The sequence below is a fragment of the Elephas maximus genome, chromosome 24 (genome assembly GCF_024166365.1).
Source record: "Elephas maximus indicus isolate mEleMax1 chromosome 24, mEleMax1 primary haplotype, whole genome shotgun sequence".
Classification (NCBI taxonomy): domain Eukaryota; kingdom Metazoa; phylum Chordata; class Mammalia; order Proboscidea; family Elephantidae; genus Elephas; species Elephas maximus.
The window spans coordinates 63,329,204-63,357,048 of NC_064842.1; the positions used below are offsets into that span (position 1 = coordinate 63,329,204).

Below are 27,845 nucleotides of genomic sequence, written 5' to 3' on the forward strand. Positions count from 1 at the left end.
GGTTACGGGATCTGGTTAAGTAATATTGTCTGTGTATCTCCTCCCAGTCCCCCATCCCTGTTTGTCCCGTGTGTTAGCTAGGAAGACTCGACTGGCTGGTGTCCAGGACTCTCCCTGCATGGGACGGTTTTATCTCTCTCTTTCTCTCTTCTAAGGAGTATACTGAAATATTCTAATTTCAGAAACTGTGTATTCTATAAGACACTAACTTACTTGGAGCAAAATATACTCCCCACCAACATTGGCTCTGGAAAATGTGGTACTTGAGTTATACCACCTGAGAGTGTTTATCAGGGTAACTGCATTCTGCACCTCCATATAGCCTGGGCCTCTGGAATACATCCTTCCGCTGACTGACTAATTAGAAGGGATAAGATCTATTAACAAGATGGGCACCAGTCAGTCCACCCCTAAACCATCCCCCTTAGAGTGCAACTTGACCCATTGGGATTTTCTTAAAACTGGTAACACCAAAAGGAAATATTTGAGGCTCCTCTGTGGTACGGCTTAGCCTAGATATAACTTAGAAGATCAGGAGAAGTGGCCGGCCGAGAGAAGTTTGCACTATAATACCATTTTTCAGTTAAATTTGTTTTATAAGAGAACCCATAAGTGGGATCAGGTACCTTATGTTCAAATGTTCATGACTCTGTACTATAATCAAGGATTACAACAGCAATGTAAATTGATGGCTCGGGTTAATCAGAAGTCTAAACAAGTTCTCAAGGCAGAAGAGCCTGAGATTGTGGTGTGACTGCCACCCCCATATAATTCTATTTACCCTCAGATTCCCCAAGTGGTTCCTGCCCATTCTGGCCCCAGGATCTCGGGGCCAGCCCCCACTGATCCTGGAACCCAGACACAGGAATGTTCTTCCCACTTCACAATCGCAGTAGTGCTACATTTGACCAGGGACAGTCCGTTTCCTCAACTAGCCAGAGTATTGACAAAGAGGGTGATCCAGAAGTGGGCCAATTCCCCTTAAGATAGGCACCGGCCAGAACAAGAGCAGATGGAAGAATTAGGTACGCTTTGGTACATGTCCCCTTCACCACTTCAGATTTGTTTAACCAGAAAAATAATCTCCCAATACACCATCAGAACCCTCAAAAGATGAATGACATTTTTTCATCCATCTTTAATACCCATGAGCCCACCTGGGCAGACTGCCAGTCCCTGGTGGAAGTTCTTCTCTCTTCCAAAGAGAGGAGAATGGTTTTGGAAAAGGCTAGACAGTTCACTGATAAAGAACATAACGAAGTCTTTCAAAATCCTGATAAATTGCCAGCCAATGATGCAGAACCTGGAGTTGATTCAGAGTGGGATTAAAATTTTCAAAGGAGGGCATGAGTAGGCTGAGGCATTATAGAAAGTGATTACTAGAAGGCCTTAAAACTGGGGTAGAAAAACAGAAAAACCTCTTGAAAATGTATGAAGTAATTCAGGGACCTAAAGAAAACCCCTCCGAGTTTCTTGAAATAATTTTTTCAGGTCTTCTGGAGAAACACTGACATGGATCCTGAAGCTACTGAGAATCAATGAATGGTTAATATCATCTTCATAGGACAAAGCTGTACAGATATCCTCAAAAAACTCATGAAGTTGGATGGAGGACCAGGTATGACTATCTCTCAGTTATTGAAATAGGCTTTAAAGTTTTTAATAACAGGGACTGAGAACAAGAGCAGAATGAGACTCGCCCAGCCAGACAAAAGGCTACCCTGCTGGTGGCCGCCTTAACTGGGAAGCCATTCCCTTCAACACATCAGCCAGAATCAGGAGAATGGAAAAAACTCTGCCAGCGGAAGTCTGGCACCCTGAGAAGGGACCAGTGCACCTACTGTTGTAAATAAGGACACTAGAAAAATGAATGCCCCGAATGAGGCAAGCCGGCCAAGCATATGGTGAGTGACTCCCAATCATGAAGGGACTTGGGGCTTCCCACAGACTGGCTGTGAGTGACAGAGACTGTCACCATCTCTGCTGAAGAGCCCCAGGTTAACCTAACGATAGAAGGAAGACCAGTACAATTCCTCTTAGACACAGGGGCTACCTACTCAGTTTTAAATGATCCCCTTACCTTACCCTTGAGTGCCAAAAGGACTGCAATTGTTGGTGTGTCAGGACAAGTAAATTATAAAAACTTTATAAAGCCGGCTATCTGCACTACTGGGAGCCCCACTCTCACTCATCAGTTCCTATACATACCAGAGTGCCCAACCGCCTTATTGGGACAGGATTTTCTCTCCAAATTAGGGGCCAGTATTTCCTTTCATGGGACTAAAAACCCAGTTATCCAAATCCAGGCTCCAGCTGAGGAGGGCTGGCAGTTACAAGCAGCTCTCCTGCCCCAGAGGATAGAAGACACTTCCCAAATACTGGAACTCATCCTAGAAGCAGTAGACCTCATTGTATAGGCTAGTGGAGAGCCTGGGAGAGCAGTATCTACAGCCCCGGTGGTTATCAAACTAAAGGAAGGGGTGGGGACTCCCAATCTAAAGCAGTATTCCACTAGGAGAGAGGGTCAAGAGGGACTTCAGAAACTGGTAACCTGATTCTTGAAAACAGGGCTGCTTCGACCATGCCAGTCGGACTACAACATATCCATCCAGCTGGTAAAGAAACCCAGTGGAAAATACAGGATGGTACAAGGCCTAAAAGCAGTCAACCAAATCATAAGTGATATCCACCCAGTAGTCCTGAACCCCTGCACCTTGCTAGCTGTAATACCTGGAGACTGTAACTACTTTTCCATGCTTGATTTAGAAGATGCATTTTTCTGCATCTCCATTGCCCAAGAATCTCAGGCACTGTTCACATTTGAGTGGGAAGACTACAGCACAGGACACAAGTCGCAATTAACTTGGACTATAATTCTCAGGGATTTAAAAATAACCCAACCATCTTTGGGGGAGCACTCAGTAGGGGTCTCCAGGGTCTCAAATTAGAGGAGGGGGTCCTGCTCTAACATGTCGATGACCTTCTCATCTCCAGTAAAGGGCATAAGGCCTCTGACCAAAATACCATGAAAGCTTTAAATCTCCTGGCCCAGCTGGTATATACAGTCTCAAAGGAAAACACCCAGATATCCCAGCTATATGGGATTCCTCATATCACAAGGAACTCGAACCCTGTCTCCTGCACACAAGGAAACCATTTGTGCCACTTGAGAACAGTCAAATAGACGAGAGCTCAGAGAATTTTGGGGTATGGCTGGGTTTTGTAGAATATGGATCCCAAACTTTTGACTGATAGCTAAACCCCTGTATGAAGCTATGAAATGAGGGGATGGAGGCCCATTCATTTGGTCTCCTAGCTGTCAACAGGCCTTTCAGGAGATAAAGGCTGCATTATTAAAGGCCCCCTCTTTAGGCCTTCTTGACTTGGAAAATCCTTTTCATCTTTACACCCATGAACACAAAGGGATGGCCCCAGGAGTCCTGACCCAGAGTCTGGGGCCTCACTAGAGACCCATAGGATACTTCTGCAAGCAATTGGATTTGCCCACACAGGAATGGCCTTCCTGCCTGAGGGCAGTAGCAGCTACTGGGGAACTAATTCTAGAGTACAGAAAACTATCTCTAGGCCAGCTTCTGACTGTGCACACCCCTCACACCATGATTGCCCCTCTGGAACAAAAAGGAGGGCTATGGTGGACCACGGGCTGACTGGGTAAATACCAAGCTACCCCACTAGAAAACCCATCTGTAACTCTGGTCTCTGGGACCCAGTAAAACCCAGCCACACTATTGCCAATCCCCGAAAATCCTCCTCTAATTCATGGCTGTTTGCAGATGATAGAAGAAATGTACTGCAGCAGATCAGACCTTTGAGACACTCCTTTCAAGAAAGGTCTCCCATGATATGTTGATGGGAGTCACTTTGTAGAAGAAGGAAAGAGAAGGGCTGGATATGCTGTTGTTTCCCTCCAACCCCCACAGGTTGTTGAAGCTGAACCCCTGCCTGTAGGGTCCTCTGCCGAAAAGGCCAAACTTGTTGCTCTAACCAGAGCCCTAACCTTGGCAGAAGGTAAGAGCGTGACAATCTGGACTAATTCTCATTAACAACTTTGGGTTAATCCATGCACACGCAGCAACATGGAAAGAGAAGGGCCTCTTAATATCCGCAAATAACGACATAAAATATGGGGAACAGATTTCGGCACTGTTGAAAGTTGTTCAAATGCCTCAACAGGTAACAGTAGTACACTGTAAGGGACACCAAAAGGAAAACACTCCTGAGGCGAGGGATAATGCCCTGGATGGCTTCACACCAAAACAAGCAGCTAAAGGCATAACTCAGATTGCAGAACCACCATCAGTACAGGCCTGATCATTCAGCACCCTCAGGAACACTTTAATCCAACATACACAGAGGAAGATTATGAGTTAATAAAAGAATGGAAATTTTCACTAGGCCCCAACCAGTCACATGAGTGGTATAAAAACCCTGCAGGAATTACCTACTTACCACGACTCACAGCGTGGGATATTTTGGGGGGCCTTACATAAAGCCACCCACTGGGGACAGGAGGCTACAGCCAGATGGATTAAGAGGCAAACCTTCAGATAGTAAAAAGAATTCAAAGACAATGCCATGCTTGCATCCAAAATAACCCTAAAAACTGGCCTCTTCTGCTCCCTGGTGTCCAGTTTAGGAAAGGGTTCAGCTGAAGACTGGCAAGTAGATTTTACAACTTTGCCTAAGGCCCCTGGAAACCTTAGTTACCTCCTAGTATTTGTAGACACTTTTTCCAATTGGATAGAGGCATTTCCAACTTGGACAGAAAAAGCTTTTGAAGTATCAAAGGTTCTGTTAGAACAAATTGTTCTAAGGTTCGGCATGCCCATCACTCTTCAATCAGACAGAGGGCCAGCTTTTTTCTCTGAAGTAACTCAACAAGTATCAAAGGCACTCAACATTACTTGGAGGCTACATGCTGCCTGGAGACCACAGTCTTCTGGACAGGTAGGAAAAATGGATCGTACCCTGAAGGAAACTATATCAAAAATATGTCAAGAAACGACTAGAATCGACAAAGGCCCTACCACTGGCTCCCTTGAGGATTCATATAGCCCCTAGAAGGAGGCTTAATTTAAGTCTGTATGTAATGATGTATGGGCCCACCCATGTAATGATGTATGGGAGACCCTTCCAAACAGACCATGCTCAGTTTCCTAACAGTGAAGTAGATCCTAAAGGTCAGATTGAGGCTTTTCTCTCACAAATTCAAGCCTCCTTAACTGAAATAAAAGACTATACGATCTGGAGGCTGCTGGACCCTCCTTATGGGTCCTTATACCCCTTCTTACCAGGTGATTTGGTCTTATTAGAACATTGGAAGGAGGATTGAGACTTCTAGCCAATAGGGGAGAGACCCTACTTGGTGTTGCTAACCACATATCCTTCTCTGAAGCTTGAAGGAATAAAACCATGATTCCTGAGTAAAACCAACAGCTGCCCCAAGCAGACAACAAGATCACGGATTCTGACTGGATGGTAGAGCCATGAGAACGACTCAAGCTGTTGTTCCAAAGGCCCAGACCTGATAAGTAAAACTTTCTGCTAATAATGAACGTAGTCGAGATCTTAGGAATTGCCTTTGCTAGAGCTCTTTGCCTAATATTCTGTTTGGCTTTTGCTTGCCAGCTGCCCATTTTTAGATTCACTTACTTCCCTTGGTGTTAAAGGTTTAATTCTCAATTAATTGCTTTTGTGAATAGAAAATTCTTAAGACGAAACCCCTTCTTACAGTCCTCCTGAGTCTCTCTACACTATCCCCTTCGGCACAGGGCTCCGAACACTGGGAAAATAATTATTTTCACCAAGTTTCAAAAGCCACCAGTGAAGGCCAGCCACTTCCTAATTCCCCCTGTGACTAACTGCCCCCAGGTGCCACCCCACTGTCAACTATACCAGCTTCCCCCCCAGAGACCCTTTGCTCCTCCCTTTCATTAAATCTCCCACGATTGGGTTTAACTCTACAGGAGTCCTCAACAAGACCTACCCAGCAGGCGTGTCCTTCAACATATGGCTCAAACAGGAACTAAACAAGACCTACATCACGGCCCAGGCCCAGATAGAAAACTTGACTTTAATGGATAATTGGAACATCTCCCACCTCCAGGATTGTGAAATCTCCTTAAAATGCCAACAGCACTGCTCAAACATGCTGTTCCGTGAGCACAGTCCAAAAGGGCAAGGGAGCTTGTCTAGTGAGTGTTTGGGAGGAGGTGAGTTGGGCGCTCAACTTCAACACCTCCGTCCAAAAAGAAAAGGCAAAACAATCCTGTAATTCATTCCAGTGGGATTGTCGAGCACACAAATCACCTTTTCACCTAGCCCCAGCTATTTTGGCCTGTTGGGACAAAATCTTTCTGAGAACAGGTGGCTCAGGGAGGACCGAGATAATCTGACCACCATGCCTTGGAATCTCTCTCTCTGTGCCCCACAAGGATATGCCTGGGTGTGTGGTTACTCCCCACTACCTAGCAGTTCCTCCCCAACTAAGTTTCATCCTGATGGGTAGATCCTTGAGTGCCTAGGCCCCATGATTCATGGGGGAGAATGTACTTTAGGCTTCTTAAAGCCAACCCAGGCTTCTATATGTATCCTTGTTCCCTGAAGCAGCACCCAACACAAATAGGTTTTAGTACTGATCCTGGCAGGAATTGGAGCCGCTATAGAAATGCTCACCCCCCTGAAGAGGATTTGCCTATAATGAGGCAAATTTAAAAAATTTAACCCAGACCATTGAGACCATAGCGTGGTCCACAGGCCGGGCAATAGAAACTCAACAAAAATCCTTAGACTCACTCCCTGAACAAAGTGGTCTTGGGCCACTGGATTGTACTGGACTACCTGCTGGCAGTACAAGGAGGAATGTGTGCAGTAGCAAACACCTCTTGCTGCACATATATAAATTCCTCTGGCCAGGTTGAGATCAATGTAAAAAAGATATATTATCAGGCCCTGTGGCTCCATAGTTTTAACCAAGGATCAAATGCCCAGGATATATGGCAGGCCATAAAAAATGCACTTCCCTCACTCACTTGGTTTCTTCCTCTGTTGGGTCCCCTGGTTGCACTTCTTTGGTCCCTGTATATTCAAGCTTCTTGTTAGAGTTGTGTCTTCTAGGATTGAAAAATTCCATTTGCAAATGATGCTCCAACAAGGCTTTCGACCTACCCCTCCCGCTGAACCTGTGAGTCAATTCTATGAGGGCCCTATAGACATAGACCAATGCCCCTATTCAGCTTGAAGAAGTTACAGAAGAATGACCTTCACCCCTATTTCCCTTTAAGGTTAAAGGGACGAGTATTAGAGGAGGGGATGAGAGGGTTATTAATCATCCCATAATTGTTTTTCAGAAAAGTCTACTCTTGCTACTTTTTTGTTACAACTTTTACACCTCACCATGATTTGTTGATTCCCTAGGTTTCCTCTGTTCTCCTGGCAGGAGGCCAAGGCTCAGCCATAATAACTTCGAATCTACCCACTATATGACCTTCCTGGGGTGGCAGTAGTGAGCTGCCACCATTTTTTTTAGGGCCGTGTGCAAAATCTCATTCACAAAAATTATGCAGACTGGGCACGCATCACAAGACTGAAGATCCTTCCCTTACTGTTCATGCATATGTATGTCACTCCCTACACAAGGAACAAACCTGCCTTAGTTCAGGGAGCTGGCAGACTTAGGTCACGAGACCCTGCCTGCCTCCCAGTTTGCAAACTGTGAATAAACCTTTCTATTCTTCTTTTTTTTTTTTTTTATTCTTCCAACCCTGCATCTGGCTGATTTCATTTTGCTAGTCTGCTGAACAAGGACCTATTAGTTGACAGCTTCAATAATTCAGTTCATGAAACTATGTTATACCAACTGACCTAGGTGTTCCCCAAGACCATGGTCTAATCACGGGAGTTATTGAGAATTTTTATCCGGGTTAGACTTTATGGAATGCCTTTTCTGTGTTGATTGAGATTATCATATGATTATTTTTGTTTATGTGGTGAATTTCATTGGTTGATTTTATAATGTTGAGCCATCCTTGCACACCTGGTATGAATCCCACTTGGTAGGGGTGTATTCATGTTTATATGCTGCTGAATTTTATTAGCTAGAATTTTTACACCTGTATTCATGAGAGATATCGGTCTGTAATCTTCTTTTTTGTGGTATATTTGCTTGGTTTTGGTATCAGGGTTATGCTGGCTTCATAGAATGAATTTGGAAGTATCCCTTCCTTTTCTATGTTCTGAAATAGTTTGAGTAGTACTGGTGCAAAATCTTCTCTGAATGCTTGGTAGAATTCTCCAGTGAAGCCATGGGGGCCAGGGTTTTTTTGTTGTTGTTGGGAGTTTTTTTTTTTTTTTTTTTAATCTCTTCTCTTGTTATGGGCCTGTTCAGATTTTCAGCCTCAGTTTGTGTTAGTTTCAGTAGGTAGGAAGTATGTTTCTAGAAATTTGTCCATTTCCTCTAGGCTTTTAAATTTGTTGGGGTGTAGTTTTTTATAGTACTCGGTTATGATCCTTTATATTTTAGTTGGGTCTATTGTAATGTCCCACATTTCTTCTTTTTTTTTTTAATTGTACTTTAGATGAAGGTTTACAGAACAGACTAGCTTCTCATTAAACGATTAGTGCACATATTGTTTTGTAACATTGGTTACCAACTCCAAGACATGTCAACATTCTCCCCTTCTTGACCTTTGGTTCCCTATTAGCAGTTTCCTGTCCCCTCCTGCCTTCTAGTCCTTGCCCCTGGGCTGGTGTGCCCCTTTAATCTCATTTTGTTTTATGGGACTGTCTAATCTTTGCCTGAAGGGTGAACCCCAGGAGGGACTTCATTACTGAGCTAAAAGGGTATCGGGGTTCGGGGGGCGAATACTCTCGGGCTTCTCCGGTCTCTGTCAGGCCAGTAAGTCTGGTCTTTTTTGTGAGTTAGAATTTTGTTCTACATTTTTCTCCAGCTCTGTCCGGGACCCTCTTTTGTGATCTCTTTCAGAGTTGTCAGTGATGGTAGCCAGACACCACCTAGTTGTGCTGGACTCAGTCTTGAATTGCGGAGGCTGTAGTAGTTGTGGTCCATTAGTTGTTTAGACTAATCTTTCCCTTGTGTCTTTGGTTTTCTTCATCCTCCTTTGCTCCCCACAGGGTGAGGACAGTGGAGTGTCTTAGTTGGCCTCTAACAAGCTTTTAAAACCCCAGACGCTACTCACCAAAGTAGAATGTAGAACATTTTCTTAGAGATTATGTTATGCTAATGGAGCTAAAAGATCCCCAAGACCATGGTCCCCACAGCCCTCAGCCCAGTAATTCAGTTCCTCAGGGAATTTGGATGTGTCTATGCAGCTTCCATGACTTTGCCTTGGACACAAGTTTTGCTGGGTTCCCCAGCATTGTGTACTGTCTTACCCTTCACCAAAGTTACCACTTATCTATTGTCTATTTAGTGTTTTTCCATCCCTTCCCCTCCCCTCCCTCATAGCCATCAAAGATTGTCTCTTTTTGCGTGTGAACCCTTTTATGAGTTTTTATAGTAGTGATCTCATACAATATTTATTCTTTTGTAATTGATTTATTTCACTCAGCATAATGTCCTCCAGATGTCTCCCGTTTCTTTTCTTATTTGGGTTGTTTGTTTCTTCTCCTGTTTTCCTTTTGTCAGTTTGGCCAGTGGTTTGTTGATTTTGTTGATCCTTGCAACGAACCGACTTTTGGTTTTGCTGATTCTTTTTATTTTCTATTCTCTATTTTTTTTATTTCATTTATTGCTGCTCTAATCTTTATTATTTCCTTTCTTCTGGTGGCCGTGGGCCTCTTTTGCTGTTCTCTTTCTATTTGTTTGAGATATATAGCTAATGTTTTAATCTAGTTCCTTTCTTGTCTTTTGAGATGTGCGCCTATTGCTATAAATTAAACTCTGAGCACTGTCTTTGCTGTGTCCCAAAGGTTTTGGTATGATGTGTTTTCATTCTTGTTTGATTTCAGAAATTTTTTTATTCCATCTTTGACTTCTTCTTTTATCCAGTAGCATTTAAAAAAGTGTGTTATTCAGTTTCTTTGTATTTGATTTTTTTTCCCTAGTTCTTCCTGTTATTAATTTTTACTTTAATGGCATTGTAATCAGATGAGATGCTTTGTACAATCTCAGGTTCTGGATTTTGTTGAGGGTTGCTTTGTGGCCTAAAATGTGGTCTATTCTGGAGAGCATTTCATGTGCACTGAATAAGAATGTGTACTTTGTTACTGTTGGGTGGAGTGTTCTTTATATGAGGTCAAGTTGTTTGATTGTGGCCTTTACATCTTCTGTATCTTTGTTGATTTTCTTTCTAGATGTTCTGTCTTTTACCAAGAGTGGTGTGTTGAAGCCTCCTACTATTATTGTGGAACTGTCAATTTCTTTTTTCTGTGCTGTTAGAGTTTGTTTTATGTATTTTGGAGTTCTGTCATTGGGTGCTTAGATATTTATTGTGATGGTTATGATTGTGTGTCAATTTGCCTGGGCTATGATTTTCAGTGTTTTGGCATTCATGTGATGTGTGGTCCCTTCTCAGTTGAGATTTGATATGTGATCACCCCCATGATGGGATCTGCTGTGAGTATAGCCAATTAGTTGAAAGGGAGTTTCTTTGGACATGTGGCCTCTATTGAGTGTGGGTGGAAATTCTGGCAGAGCTCAGGGGCTTTTGCTCATTCTGGATCCTGCAGCTGGCTTCTGTTCATCTGATCTCCAGTTCTTGGGACTTGAGGTAGCAGCTTCCCTGCAGTCTTTCCTGTTGATCTTGGGATTGGTTGATCTTCATAGACTATGAGCAACAGCCCTGCTCCCTGACCTGCTGATCTTGGGTTCACCAGCCTCTATGGCTACATGAGTCAGGAGAAGCCCCTATCATGACCCATGGACTAGGGATGTTACAGCCTGTACAACCATGTGAGACATTTCCTTGGCATAATCTCTCTGTATATATATATATATATATTTATATTTATATGAGTTACTGGTTTTGCTTCTCTAGGGAACCCAGCCTAAGACGTTTATAATGCTTGTGTCCTCATGGATTGTCCCTTTAATCATTATATAACGTCCTTCTTTGTGTTTTATGGTGGATTTTGTTTCAAAGTCTATTTTATTTGAGATTAGTATTGCCATTTCTGCTCTTTTTTGGTTGTTGTTGGCTTGATATAGTTTTTTCCATCCTTTGATTTTTAATATATTTATGTCCTTCTTTCTAAGTTGTCTCTTGACATATTGATGGATACTTTTTTTTTTTTTTTAATCCGTTTGGTCACTCTTTCTTTTTGTGGGTGCATTTAAGGCATTTAAATTCAATGTGATTATGAATAGGTGTGAGTTTATTGTTTTCATTTTGTAGAGCTTTTTTTGTGCATGTGGTGCTGAAGTTTTCTTTGTCCTCTGACTCTCCTGTGTTGAATTATTTTCGTTTGTGGACTTTTTTCTGTTTGTTTGTTTCTTCCATTGTAGATTTTGTGTTTACTAAGACTTTATGTTTTTCTTCTTTATTTTGATGAGTAGGTTTGTTACCTTTCTTTGTGGTTACCTTGAAATTTACCCCTTCTTCCTAAGTTTAGACCAGTCTTGTATTATTTGATAATGACTTGACTTATGCTCCATTTGAAAGTTCTATATCCACACCTTTTATTCCCTCTTTTACTGTTCTGACATTGTTGTCATTTACAGATTGATGTGTCTGGTTCCCTGTTGTAAATATTTTAGTTTTGTTTCATCCTTGAGAGTTCTTCACCTAGGTTGGTATGTGGCTGATGCTGTCCTCTGTCCTAGATTCATGCTGTTGTCTGATGTTGTTGGTTCTCTAACTAAAGCTTTCCTTTAATAATTCTTGTAAGCCTGGTTTGGATTTTACATATTACCTTAATTTCTGTTTATCTGCAAATGTAATTTTGCCATCAAATTTGACTGAGAGTTTTGCAGGATATATTATTCTTGGTTGGCGTTTTTTTTTTCTTTCAAGGCTTTATATGTATCACCCCATTGCCTTCTTGCTTGCATGGTTTCTGCCAAGTAATGAGAGCTTAGTCTTATTGTTTTCCCTCTGCATGCAACTCTTGGTTTTTCATGAGCAGCTGTCAGGATTCTTTCTTTGTCTTTGGTATTAATGAGAGTGATTATGATATGCCTGAGTGATTATCTTTGGGGTCTATCCTATACGGGGTTCTTTGAGCTCCTTGGATGGTCAGCTTTTCATTCTTTCATGATACCAGGGAAGTTTTCTGTCAGCAAATCTTCAATGATCCTTGTTTTTCATATTCTCCCCCTGTTCTGGAACTCTGATAACACGCAAATTTTTGCTTTTGATTATATGTCACATTGTTCTCAGGGTTTCTTCAATTTGGTTCATTATTTTCTCTGATTTTTTTCTCAAACAATGTGGTATCCAAGGATTTGTCCCTAATTTCACTGATCACGTCTTCCATTGTTTCAAATTTGCTCCTAAATCCTTCAATTGTGTTGTTCATTTTTGAAATCTTGTAGTTTATCTTTTGAATTTCTAATTCCTGATTTTCTATGATTTCTAGTTGTTTGCTTATTTTGACATGATATTGATATATTATTTTCCTGAATTTTTCCATTGCCTTGTCTGTGTTTTCCCTGATTTTGCCACATTTTCTATTATTTTGTCTAGCTTTTCCTTATTCTTGTCTGCATTTTCCTTCATCTCTTGGAAGCCCTGAATATTAAGAGTTTTGAATTCCTTATCAGGTAGTTCCAGTGCCTATTTTTCTACTGGAAAGGCACTGATGTTTTATTTTGGTTGATTTCTGGAGCCATCCTCTCCTTTTTTTAAAATATGTTTTGATAATGTCTGTTGTCCCTGGCCATTCTGGAATTATTTTCTTCATCTATTGTTGATTGTATATTTCTTTGTTTCATCCTGTTTTTTTTGTTTTATTTGGTTATATTCGGGCAGGTGGTCTGGGCGTGTTTTGTTGCTTGCTCACCTGTGGGCATGATACTTCTCACCAAGTCATCCAGGTGGGCAGGGCTGGTAACTCAGCCATGGTGTAGAAGGGTGGGTCCAGTGCGGGGCAAAGGCAGACTGGGGCTGCTAGGGCTGGGCCAGCAAGTAGTGCAGGGTGGGCTCAAGGGGACCGTATCCATGGTTTCTCAGGTGCACGACCCTTGGCATTTGGTGCAGATAGGCAAAACAGAAGTGAGAAGATGTGATGTGAAGAGCTAAGGGGTGAGCGAAAGAAAAGAGAGAAAAATGCAAAAAGAAAAGAAAGAAAGGAAGGAAAAAAGATAAAAAGTAAATAAAATGAAGGCATTTTAGAATTTGGGAGGCGGGGGCATGGCAGATCTGGCAAGTCCGTGTGCTGGTAGCTCCCTAGCTGAGTGGTGTGTCTCAGCCTGTTGAGAAAAGGGCAGGAGAGGGGAAAGGAAGGAAGGGATAGGGAGAGAAGGAACAAACAAAAAAAACAAAGAAGAAAATATTGAACTGAAGGAACCGGCTGTTGGGGGAAGCTTGGACCTGGGGAGGCCACATGATACTGGCTCTCTAGCCAAACAGTGCAATATTGCTATTTAGAAGGTGTGAGGGATAGGTGGGCTGGAGAAAGGAAAGAAAGGAAGGGAGAAGAAACCAGAAAAGAAAAGAAAGGAACTGAGGGAGTCTGCTGGAGGGGGCAACATTGACCCATGAGGCTGTGCACCAGTGGCTGTCTAGCAGGGTGGAATGGTACAGCCTCCCCAGAAGGGGTGGGGATATCACACAGGGCTAGCTTGGAGGGAGAAAGGAAAGGAAGGAAGGGAGGGAGAGAGAATAAACTGGAGAAAAAAAAACAGCTCTGAGGGAGCCTGCTGAAAGGGGCAACCTGAATCCAGGAGGCCATGTGCCAGCGTGTCCTTATCAGAGTGATGTGGCACAGCCTGCCACAAAGGGGCAGGGACATCACATGGGGCTACCTTGGGGGGAAAAAGGAAGGGAGGGAGAGAGAAGAAACTGAAAAAAAGAAAATAAAAAATGGCTCTGAGGGAGCCTATTGGCAGGGGTGATGCAGACCTGGGGTGGCTGTGCACCAGTGGCTTTAGCTGGGCAGTGTGGCACAGCCCATCAAGAAGGGGAGGGAACAGCACATCATGGGTGTTTTGGGGAGAAATGAATGGAAGAAGAGAGAGAGAGAAAAGCAACAAAAAAGCCACACCCCAAGAAAAACAATAGCAAAATCAAATAAACAAAAAAGGTAGTGAAAGGCTCAGCCAGTGGCAGGAGGGTCAAACCAGGCTGCAGTGAGATGTTATCTCTCCTGTCGAGTGCCCATGCACTGTTGCAAAGCAACAGAGGCCACATAGAGGGAAGAAGGGTGGGGAGTGGGAAAGCGTGTATCCCTGGTTACAGAGTAATTTGTCTCCTGTTGGGAGAGCTGTGAAGTTGCTTTCACTTACTCCCTGTCTGCTGTCTTTCATATCTGAGGTACAAGATGGCAAATTCAGGCAGTAATGAGCTATTATCTCTGCAGCTGAGCAACCCATTGGAAAGTAGCAGAGGCCACATACAGGGAAGAAGGGTAGGGTGTATCCCTGGTTATTGGGTACTCTGTCTCCTGTTCGGAGTGTGATTTATAAAACTATGAGAAAAAAAAAACATTCTCTATAGCTGCAGAAATATCACCGCCAAATAGCTTCTAGAGCCTTGATTAGTTTATCTGCTGGTATTTCTATATTATCATGCCAGCAATTTTGAACCACTGGGACATGTAAGCATTCCGGCAAAAGTTTTTTTTTTTTTTGGTCCCAATCCACAATCCAGTAGTTGGATCCTGATGACAGCTGGCCTGCTTCCATTCTCTAATTTGATCTGTGACGGTTAATTGTCGATGTTTAAAAAGTGCTTCTGAGATTTTTTCCCCTCAAATTTTGGTGGGCAACATTTAATAGGTGTCAAATTTACAGGCTACTTAACTGTTCTATTAATATTATCTATTTCCTCCTTTTCATCATGATCATGAGTGGAATTATCATGGTTATGAATGAGGGTGACATCACTGAAGGGTGTTTGGAAAGCAGCTTGTGTAGCTGCTCTATCAGCTAAGTTGTTTCCTTAAATTATCTCTTTGTGGAACCCCTTTGGGTTCATGGACTTGGATTTTAATTACAGCAGTCTCAAAGGGGAGCAGAATGGCTTCTAAGAGATCTTCTACTGAAGGGCCATTTAGCATTTGGCTCCCAGAAGAAGGGAGGAACCCGTTTTGTATGCATACCATACCAAAAATAATGAATAATGCTAGTAGCATACCTAGAGTCTATACAAATACTTACTGATGGTCCACCAAAGCCAATTTGCAAGCTTTTGTGAGTGTGATTATTTCAGCTTGCTGTGTTGAAGTGACTTCAGGAAGGCAGCCATTTTGGGGAGCTCAGTTGACGTAGTCATGGCATAACCCTCTGGTACTGAGAGCTGGTAGGTTCTGACTTTAAGTATAACCCATCTACAAATAAAACTAAATCAAGATTTGATAACGGGGTTTCTTGTAAATCTTGTTGTCGTAGTTATCTAGTGCTCCTATAACAACAATACCACAAGTGGATGGCTTTAACAAACAGATTTATTCTCTCATAGTCTAGTAGGATGGTAGTTCGAATTTAGTGTGTCAGCTTTAGGGAAAGGCTTTCTCTCTCTGAGAAAAACACTTATCATCAGTCTTCCCTTTGTCAACAAGATTCTCAGTGCAGGAACCCCAGATCCAAAAGATGCACTCTGCTCCTGGCTCTGCTTTCTTGGTGGAATGAAGTTTCCCTGTCTCTCTACTGATTCCTCTCTTTCATACCTCAAAAGAGATTGATTTAAGACCCAACCTAATCTTGTAGGTTGAGTACTGAATCATTAACATAACTGTCGCTAATCTCACCTCATAAACATAGAGGCAGGATTTATAACACATAGGAAAATCACATCAGATGACAAAATGGTGGATAATCACACAATACTAAGAATTAAGGACTAGCCAAGTTGACACACATTTTTGGGGGGACACAATTCAAATCCATAACAGTTTTCTAAGAGACAAAAAAGCTGCTGAGTACGATTTAAGCAACTGTGGGGTGGATGGTCCTCATTATTAGGTAAAGGTAACAATGTAGATGCATTCAGAGAGGTTACAGTATGTAACTGAATATTAGAAGTGGCCAAAGGAGAACTTCATAAGAAGTTAGCCTGCTGGCCAACAGGTGTTGACTAAGTGTTGAATTTAAAAGGGCTGACACTTTACGAGGGGCATAAACATCAAGAAAATTTCCCCAAACTATATCTTCTGTGATCTTGACCCTCTAGCAGTTGCAGTGACTGCTATAAGGTAATGAGGGTAGCCCCTTGCAACATGGTCCAGCTGGATGATGTAATAACCAGTGGGTCTTTGTTGTCCTCTGTGCTTTTGAGTGAGGACTCCTGGAGCATTCCCAGAATCTTATGGACCAAAAGTGAAAATTCTAAATTATAGTTTGGAAGCTCTAGAGCAAGAGTGTAGCCTTGGTGGTACAGTGGTTAAGAGCTTCTTTTAGTTGAGTGATAGCATTTTTTCCATCCTCAGAGAGCTGGAAGGGATCAGGCTCTGAACTCTTTAGATGATGGTAAAGTGGTTAGAGCTAGCAAAGAAAAATTAGATATCCAAGTACTGCAGTGGCTGCAGAGACCTGGGAATCCTCTTAACTCTTTCTTGGTAATAGGGACAGGATAAGCTAAGATGATCTCTTTTCTTTTGTGGTCTATAGTGACCCCTTGTGCTGAAATAATATGTTCCAAGTTTTTAACAAAATATTCATTGACTGTAATTTTTCTCTGGAGACTTCGTGACCTCCTCTGGCCAAATGTTGTAAAAAAGAGAATACTGTTGGTAAGACATGCCTGTTGAGAGTTAGAACAGACCAGTTAATCATCCACATATTGTCATAAGGTAATGACAGAAGGTAATGTGAACTGTAAAGTTTGTAAATCAACATGTAAAACTTGAGAAAAATAGGTGGGGAACTCAGTAAAATCTTGGGGCATGACAGTTCAGGTAAATTGTTGGTCCCTGAAATGAAGCAAACAAATATTGACTTCCAGATGGACTGAGAGGTTAAAAAAAAAAAAAAAAAAAAAGCACTGCGAAGAGCAACTACTGTGCAGTGACAGGCTTCAGGGTGAACATTAGAAAGGAGTAGGTGAGGGTTAGGAACTAGGGGGAAGTTTGGAATTACTATATGATTAATCTCACATAAGCCTTGTACAAATCTCCTGCCCCAATTGTTGGATTTCTTAACAGGGAAAACTGTTGCAAGGACTGCTGCAAGGGTTTATTAAGCCTTTAGCCAAAAAGTCATAAATTATAAGAACAAGTCCTTCTTTGGCTTCTCTTTTTAAAGGGTGTTGAGTAATTTTAGGTAAAAGTTTAGAGGCATTTATCTGAAGTTCAATTGGTTCAGCTGACAGGATCCGACCAACATTGGTAGAATTATTAGCTCATAAACTTTTGGGTACCAAACAAAGACATTCCATAGAACTGGATAAAGTAGGAGAATGACGTTTCATACTGGTAGCCCAAGTGCTTGTAAACAGCAAAAGTCTTCTTCAGCGAAGGTATATTGTATCAAAGGGTCTATCTTTTGATTGGTTTCTGGTAAATCTAACATTTCTCCTGTTCCTTAGAATTTTATTTGAGAATCTCATTTGAGTAGTAAATTTACTGGAGTATCTAAGCTAGGCAAAAAGGGTGACTGTCCTCTATAGGACCCAAAGACACAGAAAAAGGCTGGGAATGGGTTAAGATCTGTTCTTAATTAGTGACCCCCACGGCTCTTGTGGTTTTATTACTCTAGGGCAAGGCTTTTTAAAATTTGTGTAGTTTATTGCAGATAAGGTAAAACCTGTGTCAATTAAAATTTTGCATTGTTCTTCATTTATTTGAATAGTAGTTTCTCCCTGAGAGGTCAGTGCTGCAACAGGAAAAGCCTCTGATTTGTCCTCACAGTCCCTTCATTCTATTTGCCCCTGGCCTACGTCTGGTGTTAGGTTGCCTAGTTTAATTTTTAGTTTTAAACATTCCCTTTTGAAATGTCTCAGTTTTTTACAATAGTATCAAAGAGCAAGTTACTGGGCCCAGTCTTAGCCATATGTCAGGTGGACCTGTTTTGTGCGGAGAAATTTTGAGGATGGGTGTGTAACTGCTGTAATTACAGGGCCATAAGTTTGTTTAACATTAGCTCTCTGTTCAGCTTCCTCAGTCTTGTGTTCAAGAATTTCTAACAACTTATAAGCCAGAATGGCTAACTGTGGCACGCCCTCTTTTTCCCAGTCCAATTTGATATGTTTGACTAACTCAGCTAGCTCCAGATGGAAGCCATTGACAAAAAGGAATTTGAAAGCAATATGGGATTCAGACTCTTCTAGCTTTAAGCAAGAGTTTTCTCAAAAAAGTTTAGTCAAATGGTCCCCATGGTCATAAACATTTTCATCTTTACTTTGTTTGCAGCTCTCGACTCAATGTCACTGGGTCTTACTGGGAACCTTGTTCCAATCTACTTTTCAGAGGAAGACCTTTGGGATAGTTTCAATAAGGTTTGCAATAGTAGTTCTTGTATATGCTATTAGTTCCATGCCAGGAATGTTAGGCCAGATGCTTTGGGATTCTATAGGATTTTTCCATCGGGCCTTTTCCATCCACCTGTGAGTTGGAATTGACTTGATGGCAATGGGTTTGAGAGTCACCTGGCTTTATCAGTGAATTAAATTATGTAAATCTGCCAGTCCAGGTTCATAGATATCAGCCAAGATTCTAGATTCTTGAGTGAATTTTTGAGGATCTTCATGAGGATTAGGAAATTCTTTAACAATAGCACAATGTTCTGCTTTTGACCAAGGGGCAAAAGTAAATTGTGGTGGCTTTTGACCCTCTTAAGAATGTTTATTTTTAAAAGGCATTGCGCACATAGGTTTTACATCTTCTGGAGGTTCTTTGAGATAATAGGGGGGTTCAGTAGGGGGGTTTTCAGTGGAGGAGGTAGATCAAGAGGGTTACAGGGCAGTATCTGCTGGAGTGGCAGAGGTAGAGGAAGGCAACTGGGCATTGGAGGCTGGGGTGGACTACAGATGCCAGGGACTTCACCATTTGGACAAAGGAAGCCATTTTGGGAAAGGGAGCCCATCTTAGATATCTAGTGCTGCTATAACAGAAATACCACAGTTAGAAGGCTTTAATAAACAGTAGTTTATTTTCTCATGTATTAGGAGACTAGAATTCTTAGTTCAGGATGCCAGCTCCAGGGGGAGGCTTGCTCATTCTCTTGACTCTGGGGGAAGGTCTTTTTACCAATCTTGCCCTGGTCTAGGAGCTTCTCAGTGTTGGTACCCCAGGTCCAAGTATGCATTCTGCTCTTGGTGCTTCTTTCTTGGTGACGTGAGGTCTCTCTCTTCTTTGCTCACTTCTCTAGTTTGTATCTCAAAGACTGACTCAAGATACACCCAATCCTGTAGATTCAGTCCTGCTTCATTCACATAACTGCCCCTAATTCTGCCTCATAAAAGTCATAGAAGTTAGGATTTACAACACAAATGATAAACACATCAGATGACAAAACGGAGGACAACCACACAATACTGGGAATCATGGCCTAGGGAAGTTGACACATTTTGGGGGGACACAATTCAATCCACGAGAGAGACATTTTGGGGAAGGGAGCTATTTTGACAAAGGGAGTAATTTTGGGAAGGGGAGGGTGTAGAAGCTGCTGCTGGTTGGGTACTCAGCAAGGTTACAGAGCTCTGACACTCTAATTCTTTAATTTGTTTAGCTGGTTTTGAAAGAACCTGCAAGGAGGTGAATTACCATTTCGATTTCTTTTGGAAGCTTCCATGTACCAATCAGAAAATACCTCCCATTGCTTTAGTTTTATTTGTAAGCCCATAGCCTCTAAGTTACTGTGCAAAAGGTTTAGTTAATTCAAATGACCCCCACAATAACTTTTGGTCTTTTAAACTTCCCTGTATAAGTGCATGCCAGCACTTAGTTTTGTAAGACTAAAGTGGACACATAATGCTTAGTCATAGAAGCTGCAGGAGTTAGCTTATGACCTTCTGCTTCACTCTTGAAAGTGACAATTTCCATCTTATGGGGAAACTTGCAAATATTAAATACTTAAATGCTCATGGAAAATCCTACAGTGTACCAGAAAGAGAAGGCAGTTCAATAACATAGACTGACAATGAGATATCAGTCCCACCAAACTTAATTTGATAATAGACCCAGAAAGATGCTCAGGAGATGAGCAGAAAATGAAGGTAAAGGGGAAAGATAGATGATAAATCTCTAGAAAGAGTAACTTCACAGTAAGTGGAGGCTTTGGCCTGAGAGGCTTACTTCCAGGGAACCCAGAGAACTGGAGGAGATGTTTCTGGGCACAAGGCACCCTTGCTGGTACCAGGGCGAGATGGTTCCATGACTTCTCAGGAATGCAGAAGATAATGTCCTTCAGAATCATGCCACCTACACCAATGAATGTCTAAGAGTAAGCACCCATACTTTACTCTGGTTAAAGTTGAGAGATTTATTGAAAGTAAAGAGACAGCTGGATCCAGGAAGAGACTGAATTCTATCCAGTGAAATTCAGCACTTCAAAATGGCTACACTGCAGTGATGTTTCATAAGGGAGGAACAAAGAACATGAAGTACACTACTTGATTGGTATTTATAAACTTAGATAACCAAAAGACACTACTTGATTGGTAGTAGATTATTCTAAGGCAGGACATCTTGTGGCAGGGATTTGTAAGGCAGGACTTCCTGTAATGGAAGCTCATAAGGTGATTAGCTTAAAGGATATACATGTCTTTCTTAGATTGTTTACAGTGTGGTAATTGCAAGGGTATATGATGGGGGTGGGTCTCAGTGTAGTTATGTCATCATTACTGGCCATTCCTTAGTTTCATGATTAGAACTGCACGGGAGATGGTTGTTGATAGGGTGAAAATGAAGCCAGCAACAAAGAAGTCATACCCAAACCTCGAGCTGGCCATTTCAGATTTATCTCAGGGATCTCAATTTTAAAAATTCCCTTACACAACCTCATTCTAACCAAAAATTGAAAACATCAGACAGTTAAATATTAGCTATCTAATGAGTGTGTTTTTTTTTTTTTTAATGAGTGTGTAGTATATTTAATTGAATGATTATGTTGAGGTTTAATGATATTGAAAACATTTGTGAATTTAGCTTTATGAAATATAATATTTTAATTGAAGTGTTTATGATATAGATCTTTCATCTGGTATATTACAAATATCTCCTGCCAATATAAGGCTTATTTTATTTTAGTTTTACGATAATGCCTTTTGGTGGACATGAATTAAAAATTATTACTGATGTCCAAATTATTTTTTTAAATAATTAGTAGTCTTTTTTTTGTAATGAAATATTAGTCTACCACCAATGACTGAATATATTCCACTATTCATTCTTCTCAGGTTTTATCTTTTAACTACACATTTAGGACCATTGATCCAACTTAAACTGATTTATTTGATGTGAGAAACAGGCCAAGGTTCAGTTTTATTTACCAGCCCAAATCCAGGTTGTTGCTCCAACACTTTCGGGAAAAACTTTTTTTTTTTCACATCAAAATGCATCAGTTCATAAAACTAGTGATTTACATGTGTGGTTCTATTTCTGGACTCTTCTCTTCCATTGATCAATTTGTGTATCATTTTGTCACTACTACACAGTGTTAAACAAGTCTAACAAGTTGTTAATTCTACACCAGATATTGTGAATAATACATTGTAGAAATTATACATTCTTGCATTTTCCTCTGAAAAATACTGACTTTCTTCTAAGAACTTTATTCCTGGTGGTACACAATTATCCTGTGAAGACCCAGTTTTAGGTTTCACTAGGGTGGGTCTATTTCAAATTTGTCTTAGTCTAATGCATGCTCTTTAATCATTCCCTGGGACACGGCACTTTTAAGACATATTCCGTTCTTAGTTTCAAAAGGAATTATGAGAAATTAAATAAGCTCCCGTGCCCTTGAACTCCAAATTCTTTCACCCCGACATTGGAAATGGCTGAATTTGTCAATGTTTTCAGCTCTGCTACAGTTGGTTTTTACTGGACTCCTTGGAATTCACAATGCTCAGAGTAGAGTCAGTAAATAATTTAAGGGGTGGTTGTATGCAGGACTTGGGGGGATTATCTTGATGGGGCTTCCTATTGTCCTGTATTTCTCTCCTCGGTTGACACATATTTTTCCAGCCAGACTCAGACCTCCAAATTAACACAAAAACAATACTACTTATTTCTTTTAAGCTCTATTATCAACACACCATGAGGACTGACTTGTGCCATCAGTTGAAAAGACTGGAAAAGATGGATCTCACAGGTTGATTTTATTCTTTTAAAGGTTAGATGCTTTCCAATTTGTTCTTGCTTTCGGTAACTCGAGTAGTTACATTTATTTTGAGTATATACTTTTTATTCATAGAAATTTAGTCAGATTATAAACTATTCTGGAAGTCTTGATTATTCATAATTTTAAATATTTTTCAATACTTAGAAGTTATTGTAGTTAAACGTACATATAATTTTTAAAACATAACTCTATGACTTTGGTCAATGCTTTGCTTTCTCCACCTTCATAGTAATATTACATAAAAAAATATTATATACCTAATACTAATTTACTGTTTGAAGGCAATTCTTTGTAGCAAAACAAGACAAATATATTTTGAAAGATATATATTTTTCATATAAATATGATATTTATCTCTCTTTCTATATATGTATATACATATATTTTCATATATATATGAAAATAAAGAATAAAAGCAATCAGTAAATCAGTGAGAGGACAGTCCAGTTAAAGGAAAGTGAACCTTGAGTGATATTCCTTCAATAGAAGGGAAATCATTGTATGTGTCAGAATATATTGTGCCATATAAAAATGGTGCCTCAAAGCACTTCAGTTATTTTCATTTTAAAGAATGTTCTGAAACCCTTGAACTAGCTACTATGATCAAGTGTGAGTTTAAAAAAAAAAAAAAGCAGTTTTTTTTCCTAACCCCATATAATACAGATGGTTGACAATAGTCCAAACATCCTAGTTGATTTTTAGAGACCACTAAGTAATGAAGTTGGGTGGAGGGAAGTACAGGACAGAAGAAAGTTCTAGTGACATAGCTTGGATTGTGAGGGCTAATCACAAATTATTCAATTGGCTGAGGAATAAGTTGACCTATTCTGAAGAAATATTTAATTTGGAGACAATTCATCCTGTTCCTACAGAAAGTTGTATACATGTATAAAAGGTGATGAATTAAAGAAATGATTGTGAAGCCACTGATGAGAATTACCTAGAGATTTTGCAAAACTCACTGAACTTTGATATTTACTTAGTGACCTCAATTTACTTAGTTATATTGTAGTGTACTTAATTTTACACTCACAGTTGATAACTGGTAATGAAGCTGATTTCAAACCCAAAACAGTACAATTGGAATATGTATATTTATATATCATTGGGATCATCTAACATGCTGTTTCTAATCAATGTCCTCCTCACCTTGTGGGTGTCCTGTGCTGAGGGACAAGGTAAGTTAAAAACATATACAAATATTCAGCTTCCCTCATACATGTAGCTTTATGTTATATCTACTTTCACATATTTGCAGTTTGGAATGAATTGACTGGTAGGAATATTCTGTATTGTGGGATCACAATGAAGTATACGTTTGGCAGAAATTATAATAACCTAAAAGGAAAACAAACTAAGTCATGTTGTCTCTGTTTCCTGAGTTCCAAAGTATGAGAAGCCATTCAATACTGCTTATCGAGACATGTGAATGTGCTCATAAAGCCTTAACTAGAACACATGTCACAAGAAAAGCCAGACTCTGACTTGGAAATATGTGAGCGACTTTTTGTTTATAATACAAGGAATTTCGGAGAGTGTAAATATTTTCATAAACTTCATTGCAATGACAGTTTCAGATTCATATGTCAACACCTCTCAAAATGTGATCTTGAGTACGTATATGTATTTCATAGCAGTTAAACACTAATAAAGCTGTTAGAAGCCATGAACATTATCATCAATAGTTCAACAAAATTAGTGGCATGTAAAGTTATTATCTCTTTTAGCAAAAGTTAAAATATATTAATTTGTAGTGTAATACCAATACATTTTAATTTACTTTTCTGAGTTTATTGGCAAACATTGCATATATCAATAGATAATTTGAAACCATTAACTCTTTAGTACCTGATTTTCCTCCTTTGTTATCATAATATGGTGCTTAATATTTTCTATATTAATTATGAAGGACCCCTGGTTACGCAATGGTTAAGTGCTCCACTGCTAATCAGCAGGTCATAGGTTCAAACCTACCAGCCACTCCACAGGAGAAAAGACCTAGCTATCTGCTCCCATGAAGATTACAACCTAGAAAACCCTGTGGAGCTGTTCTATACTGTCCTATACGTCCACTCTGTGTCAGAATTGGCTCAATGGCACACAACAACAACAATATTAATTCTATATTTGTAAACAGTTTTAAGTTTCCCCTTTAAAAGCACCACAGTCATCCAGTTCAACTAGATTGAGGGCTCTGTCAACAGTGTACTTGCTGAGGAACCTAGCTGATGTGTAATTTGATTGCCTTTTTCCTGATTCCCAAGTGTATGCTAAAAGGTCTGTCTTCTGTTAGAGGTGGGAATAAAAGGATACTTCTAAATATAAGATATACATAAGAATGTGTCAACTTGTACGTGACCAGTGGAATTTGGACAAAGCCTGCCTGTGATTCCAGCTGAAAACTAGACTTTTTCAGTAAACTCTCTCTAAAGGTGGTCTTTAAGAAAACTACCCACTTAGTAAAAGGACACATGCTCAGAGATAAAAGTATTTTTATGTATCCAGTAACACAGTATTTATTGAGCAATACATTGTTTCGTGCTGCAATACCAAAACTGGAAAGAGATAACAAACAAAAAATCACATCCATGTTTCACAGCACTTCTCTTAAGCGATAAAACATTTTAACAATGAAAAATATGTACCTCAAAAAATATATACATCAAAGGATAAGACTCTATCAACATTCACAGATAAGTGAAATGATTCTCAACTCCTGAATTGGGTAGCTAGATGCCAGAGGTTTAAACACAGAAGTTGTGCCTGGCATATATTAATCACTTTAGAAATCTCTGCCAAACACTCTTGAGTGAGCTTGGGGAAGGATTATTAGATTGAGATCAGTGGCAGACGGAGAGATTACTCTGAGCAGCGGAAACAAGGGGAAACAAGACCATGTGTGGCTACTTATGAAGAATATAATACTGTAATTTGCTTGAACTTTAGAATTTCTGAATGAGTTCTGTGCTGTTAAGGTGATTCTGGTGCATACAGACACTATAGGACAGAGTAGAACAGACCGGTTGGATTTCCTAGATTAATCTTTCCTGGAGCAGATTGCCAGGTCTTTTCTCCTGAAGAGCAGTTGGTGGGTTCAAACTGAGGACCTTCTTGGTTAGCCGAGTGCTTTAACCATTGCATCACGAGGGCTCCTTTGAATGAAAATAACCAGGGACAACACTTGAAATTCCACTATCAGTTTATCTTTCCCCTCACCCACACCTCTCAAAGTGATGCCATTCTCATTTTTATTTTCAGATACACAGCCTCATATTTTACAGTGTTTCCTCTCACATCATCTAAGAGCTTTAGTTATTTGGGAACATCAACCTTGACAACTACCAAATGGAGAAAAATGCATTTCCTGGGATAACTTCTTTGTTAGTTGAATTGCTACATGTACCTTTTTCAAGCAAGGACAAAACAGATAAAAATAGAATGAAACAGACAAAAAATAAGGAAAAATGTGCTATTTTGATATAAGGACTTGAGCTTGAGAAGCATACCAGCCTCATTTTCTGAAAAGCACTCTAAAAAGGAATGATAATATTTATACATTTCCAATAAAGGGTAGTGATAATCACTCAAAAATGTAGAAACATACATAAATATTTCTAGAGGACCTTCATCAGAATTTAGTAATTATATCTTTGTTATTTTCTTTTTCTGATTTTTTAAATGAATATTTTATACTCAAATTCTCTTTGCTGAAAATGGGAAAGGTAAAGCAAGTGACAGATAAAGGAAAGAAATGGAGAACTATAAATAGCACGATACTTCTTAGGCTTGCAAAGTCTAATACATGGAATCACCTTTACCCTCTTCCTCTGAATTTACATTTTTGTGTGATTTTAATCTTGTAGGTACTTAGAAAAGATATATTATGCGACTCCAAAACTGACCTCCTCAAACAGCTTTGTAGGTTTAGAAATAGATTTTCCCAGTCCCCAGATAACTAATAAAAAAAAAATAATAATAATACAAGTGGACAAATTCAGCTAAGTATAATAACAGCATTATCAATGTCATTATTTAAATAATGTTATTATTTTTCATTAATGTACGTATGACTTTTGTTTTTTCCAAGAGGGAACTTGCAATTTTCCAGAAATTAAACATGGAAAAACATATGGTGAAAATCAACCTAAACGAACCTTCCCAGTTGCTATGGGAAAATATTTGTACTATACCTGTGATCATAGCTACTTGTCTGCTTCACAGTCTCTCTGGACTCGAATAACCTGCACAGAGGAAGGCTGGTCACCAATACCAAAGTGTCGCAGTGAGTAAATGCTCTCACCATTATCTGGAAGAATCATTCATGAGTGGAGTGAGATGTCCCAGAAGGGACCAGAGAGTCTTCATAATTGTAGGGGTGGGGCCAGATGAGCTAGAAAAGTAATATGTCATTCTTCTCCTTTTCATAAGGAGTTGTTCATGTCAATCTAATGAGAAAGAATATATATATACACAGATATAAATACAAATATCTCAGTTTTAAAACCTACTTTTAAAGACAATCATTTTAACTGCTAATATTTAAACTGATTTTATAATGTGTGAACACAGCTTTTTTCAAGACACTCCATTTTTCTGCATAATATTTGATGTAAATTTGATACTTTTGAATATTCAAGGTGCAATTTTGTTTATACTATTTGCTCTATTTTTGTTTTCCATTTATCACATCTTTTTGTTCCTTAAAATTATTTGTGTTATTCTTTCCATGAGTGTAGAGAAAAGGCAGAAAGTGAAAAAGAGAGCATCCTGACAGAGAAAACTGAGGTGTCACACTTAGGAGATCAAAGTCTTCTGCCTCCACCTCTGGAAGGCAATTCATGAGAATCAAAAGAGAAATAAAGATAGTAGCTTTTTTAATATCTAAAAATCTCTTACAAGTAAAAACTGCTTTCTATTATAAACCAAAGATTGATGGAATTGCATATTTATTTTTTTTAACATGCATAAACTAATCTTTATGTAGCTAGTTTTTACATACGATTTCTCTTTTGAAGATTGTGCAATGTTATACTTTCTAAATTCTATGTTATATATTAGTCATCTTTTGGGTCTTTTTTTTTTTGGGTCTTTATTTGGGGGTCTTTAGGGCAGTGCTTTTTTCCTTCGGTGGAAAATGGGCATTCTTCGTCTTCAGGACAAATACACCTGGAAGGTGACACTGTGCAAATTTTATGTGACACGGGCTACAAACTTGCCAATGATCAGAGCAGCATTACATGTACGGAAGATGACTGGTCCTCTCCTCCCAAATGCAGCACTGCCGGTAAGTAAAATACTGCCCTCTAAGTGCCAGGTACGTTTTTGACTTTATAAAGAAATAACTGTATTAAATATAGGCATTATTGCTTTTCTTGTCACTGTAACCTTTTCAGTCTATGGTTCCAATTGTCTAAGTAGGTATACAAAT

At 39.9% G+C, this 27,845-nt stretch overlaps 1 protein-coding gene across 1 annotated transcript in view; it reads left to right on the forward strand.

Moving 5' to 3' along the window:
- The first annotated feature begins 2,642 nt into the window (after window positions 1–2,642).
- Window positions 2,643–27,845, forward strand: part of LOC126066871 (complement factor H-related protein 1-like) — a 32,538-nt gene continuing 7,335 nt past the window's right edge. The window contains exons 1-5 of the mRNA XM_049868288.1: window positions 2,643–2,921; window positions 3,942–4,029; window positions 5,988–6,233; window positions 26,505–26,699; window positions 27,525–27,701. Of these exons, the coding sequence (XP_049724245.1) occupies window positions 2,643–2,921; window positions 3,942–4,029; window positions 5,988–6,233; window positions 26,505–26,699; window positions 27,525–27,701 (985 nt within the window). The remainder of the gene's footprint in view (window positions 2,922–3,941; window positions 4,030–5,987; window positions 6,234–26,504; window positions 26,700–27,524; window positions 27,702–27,845) is intronic.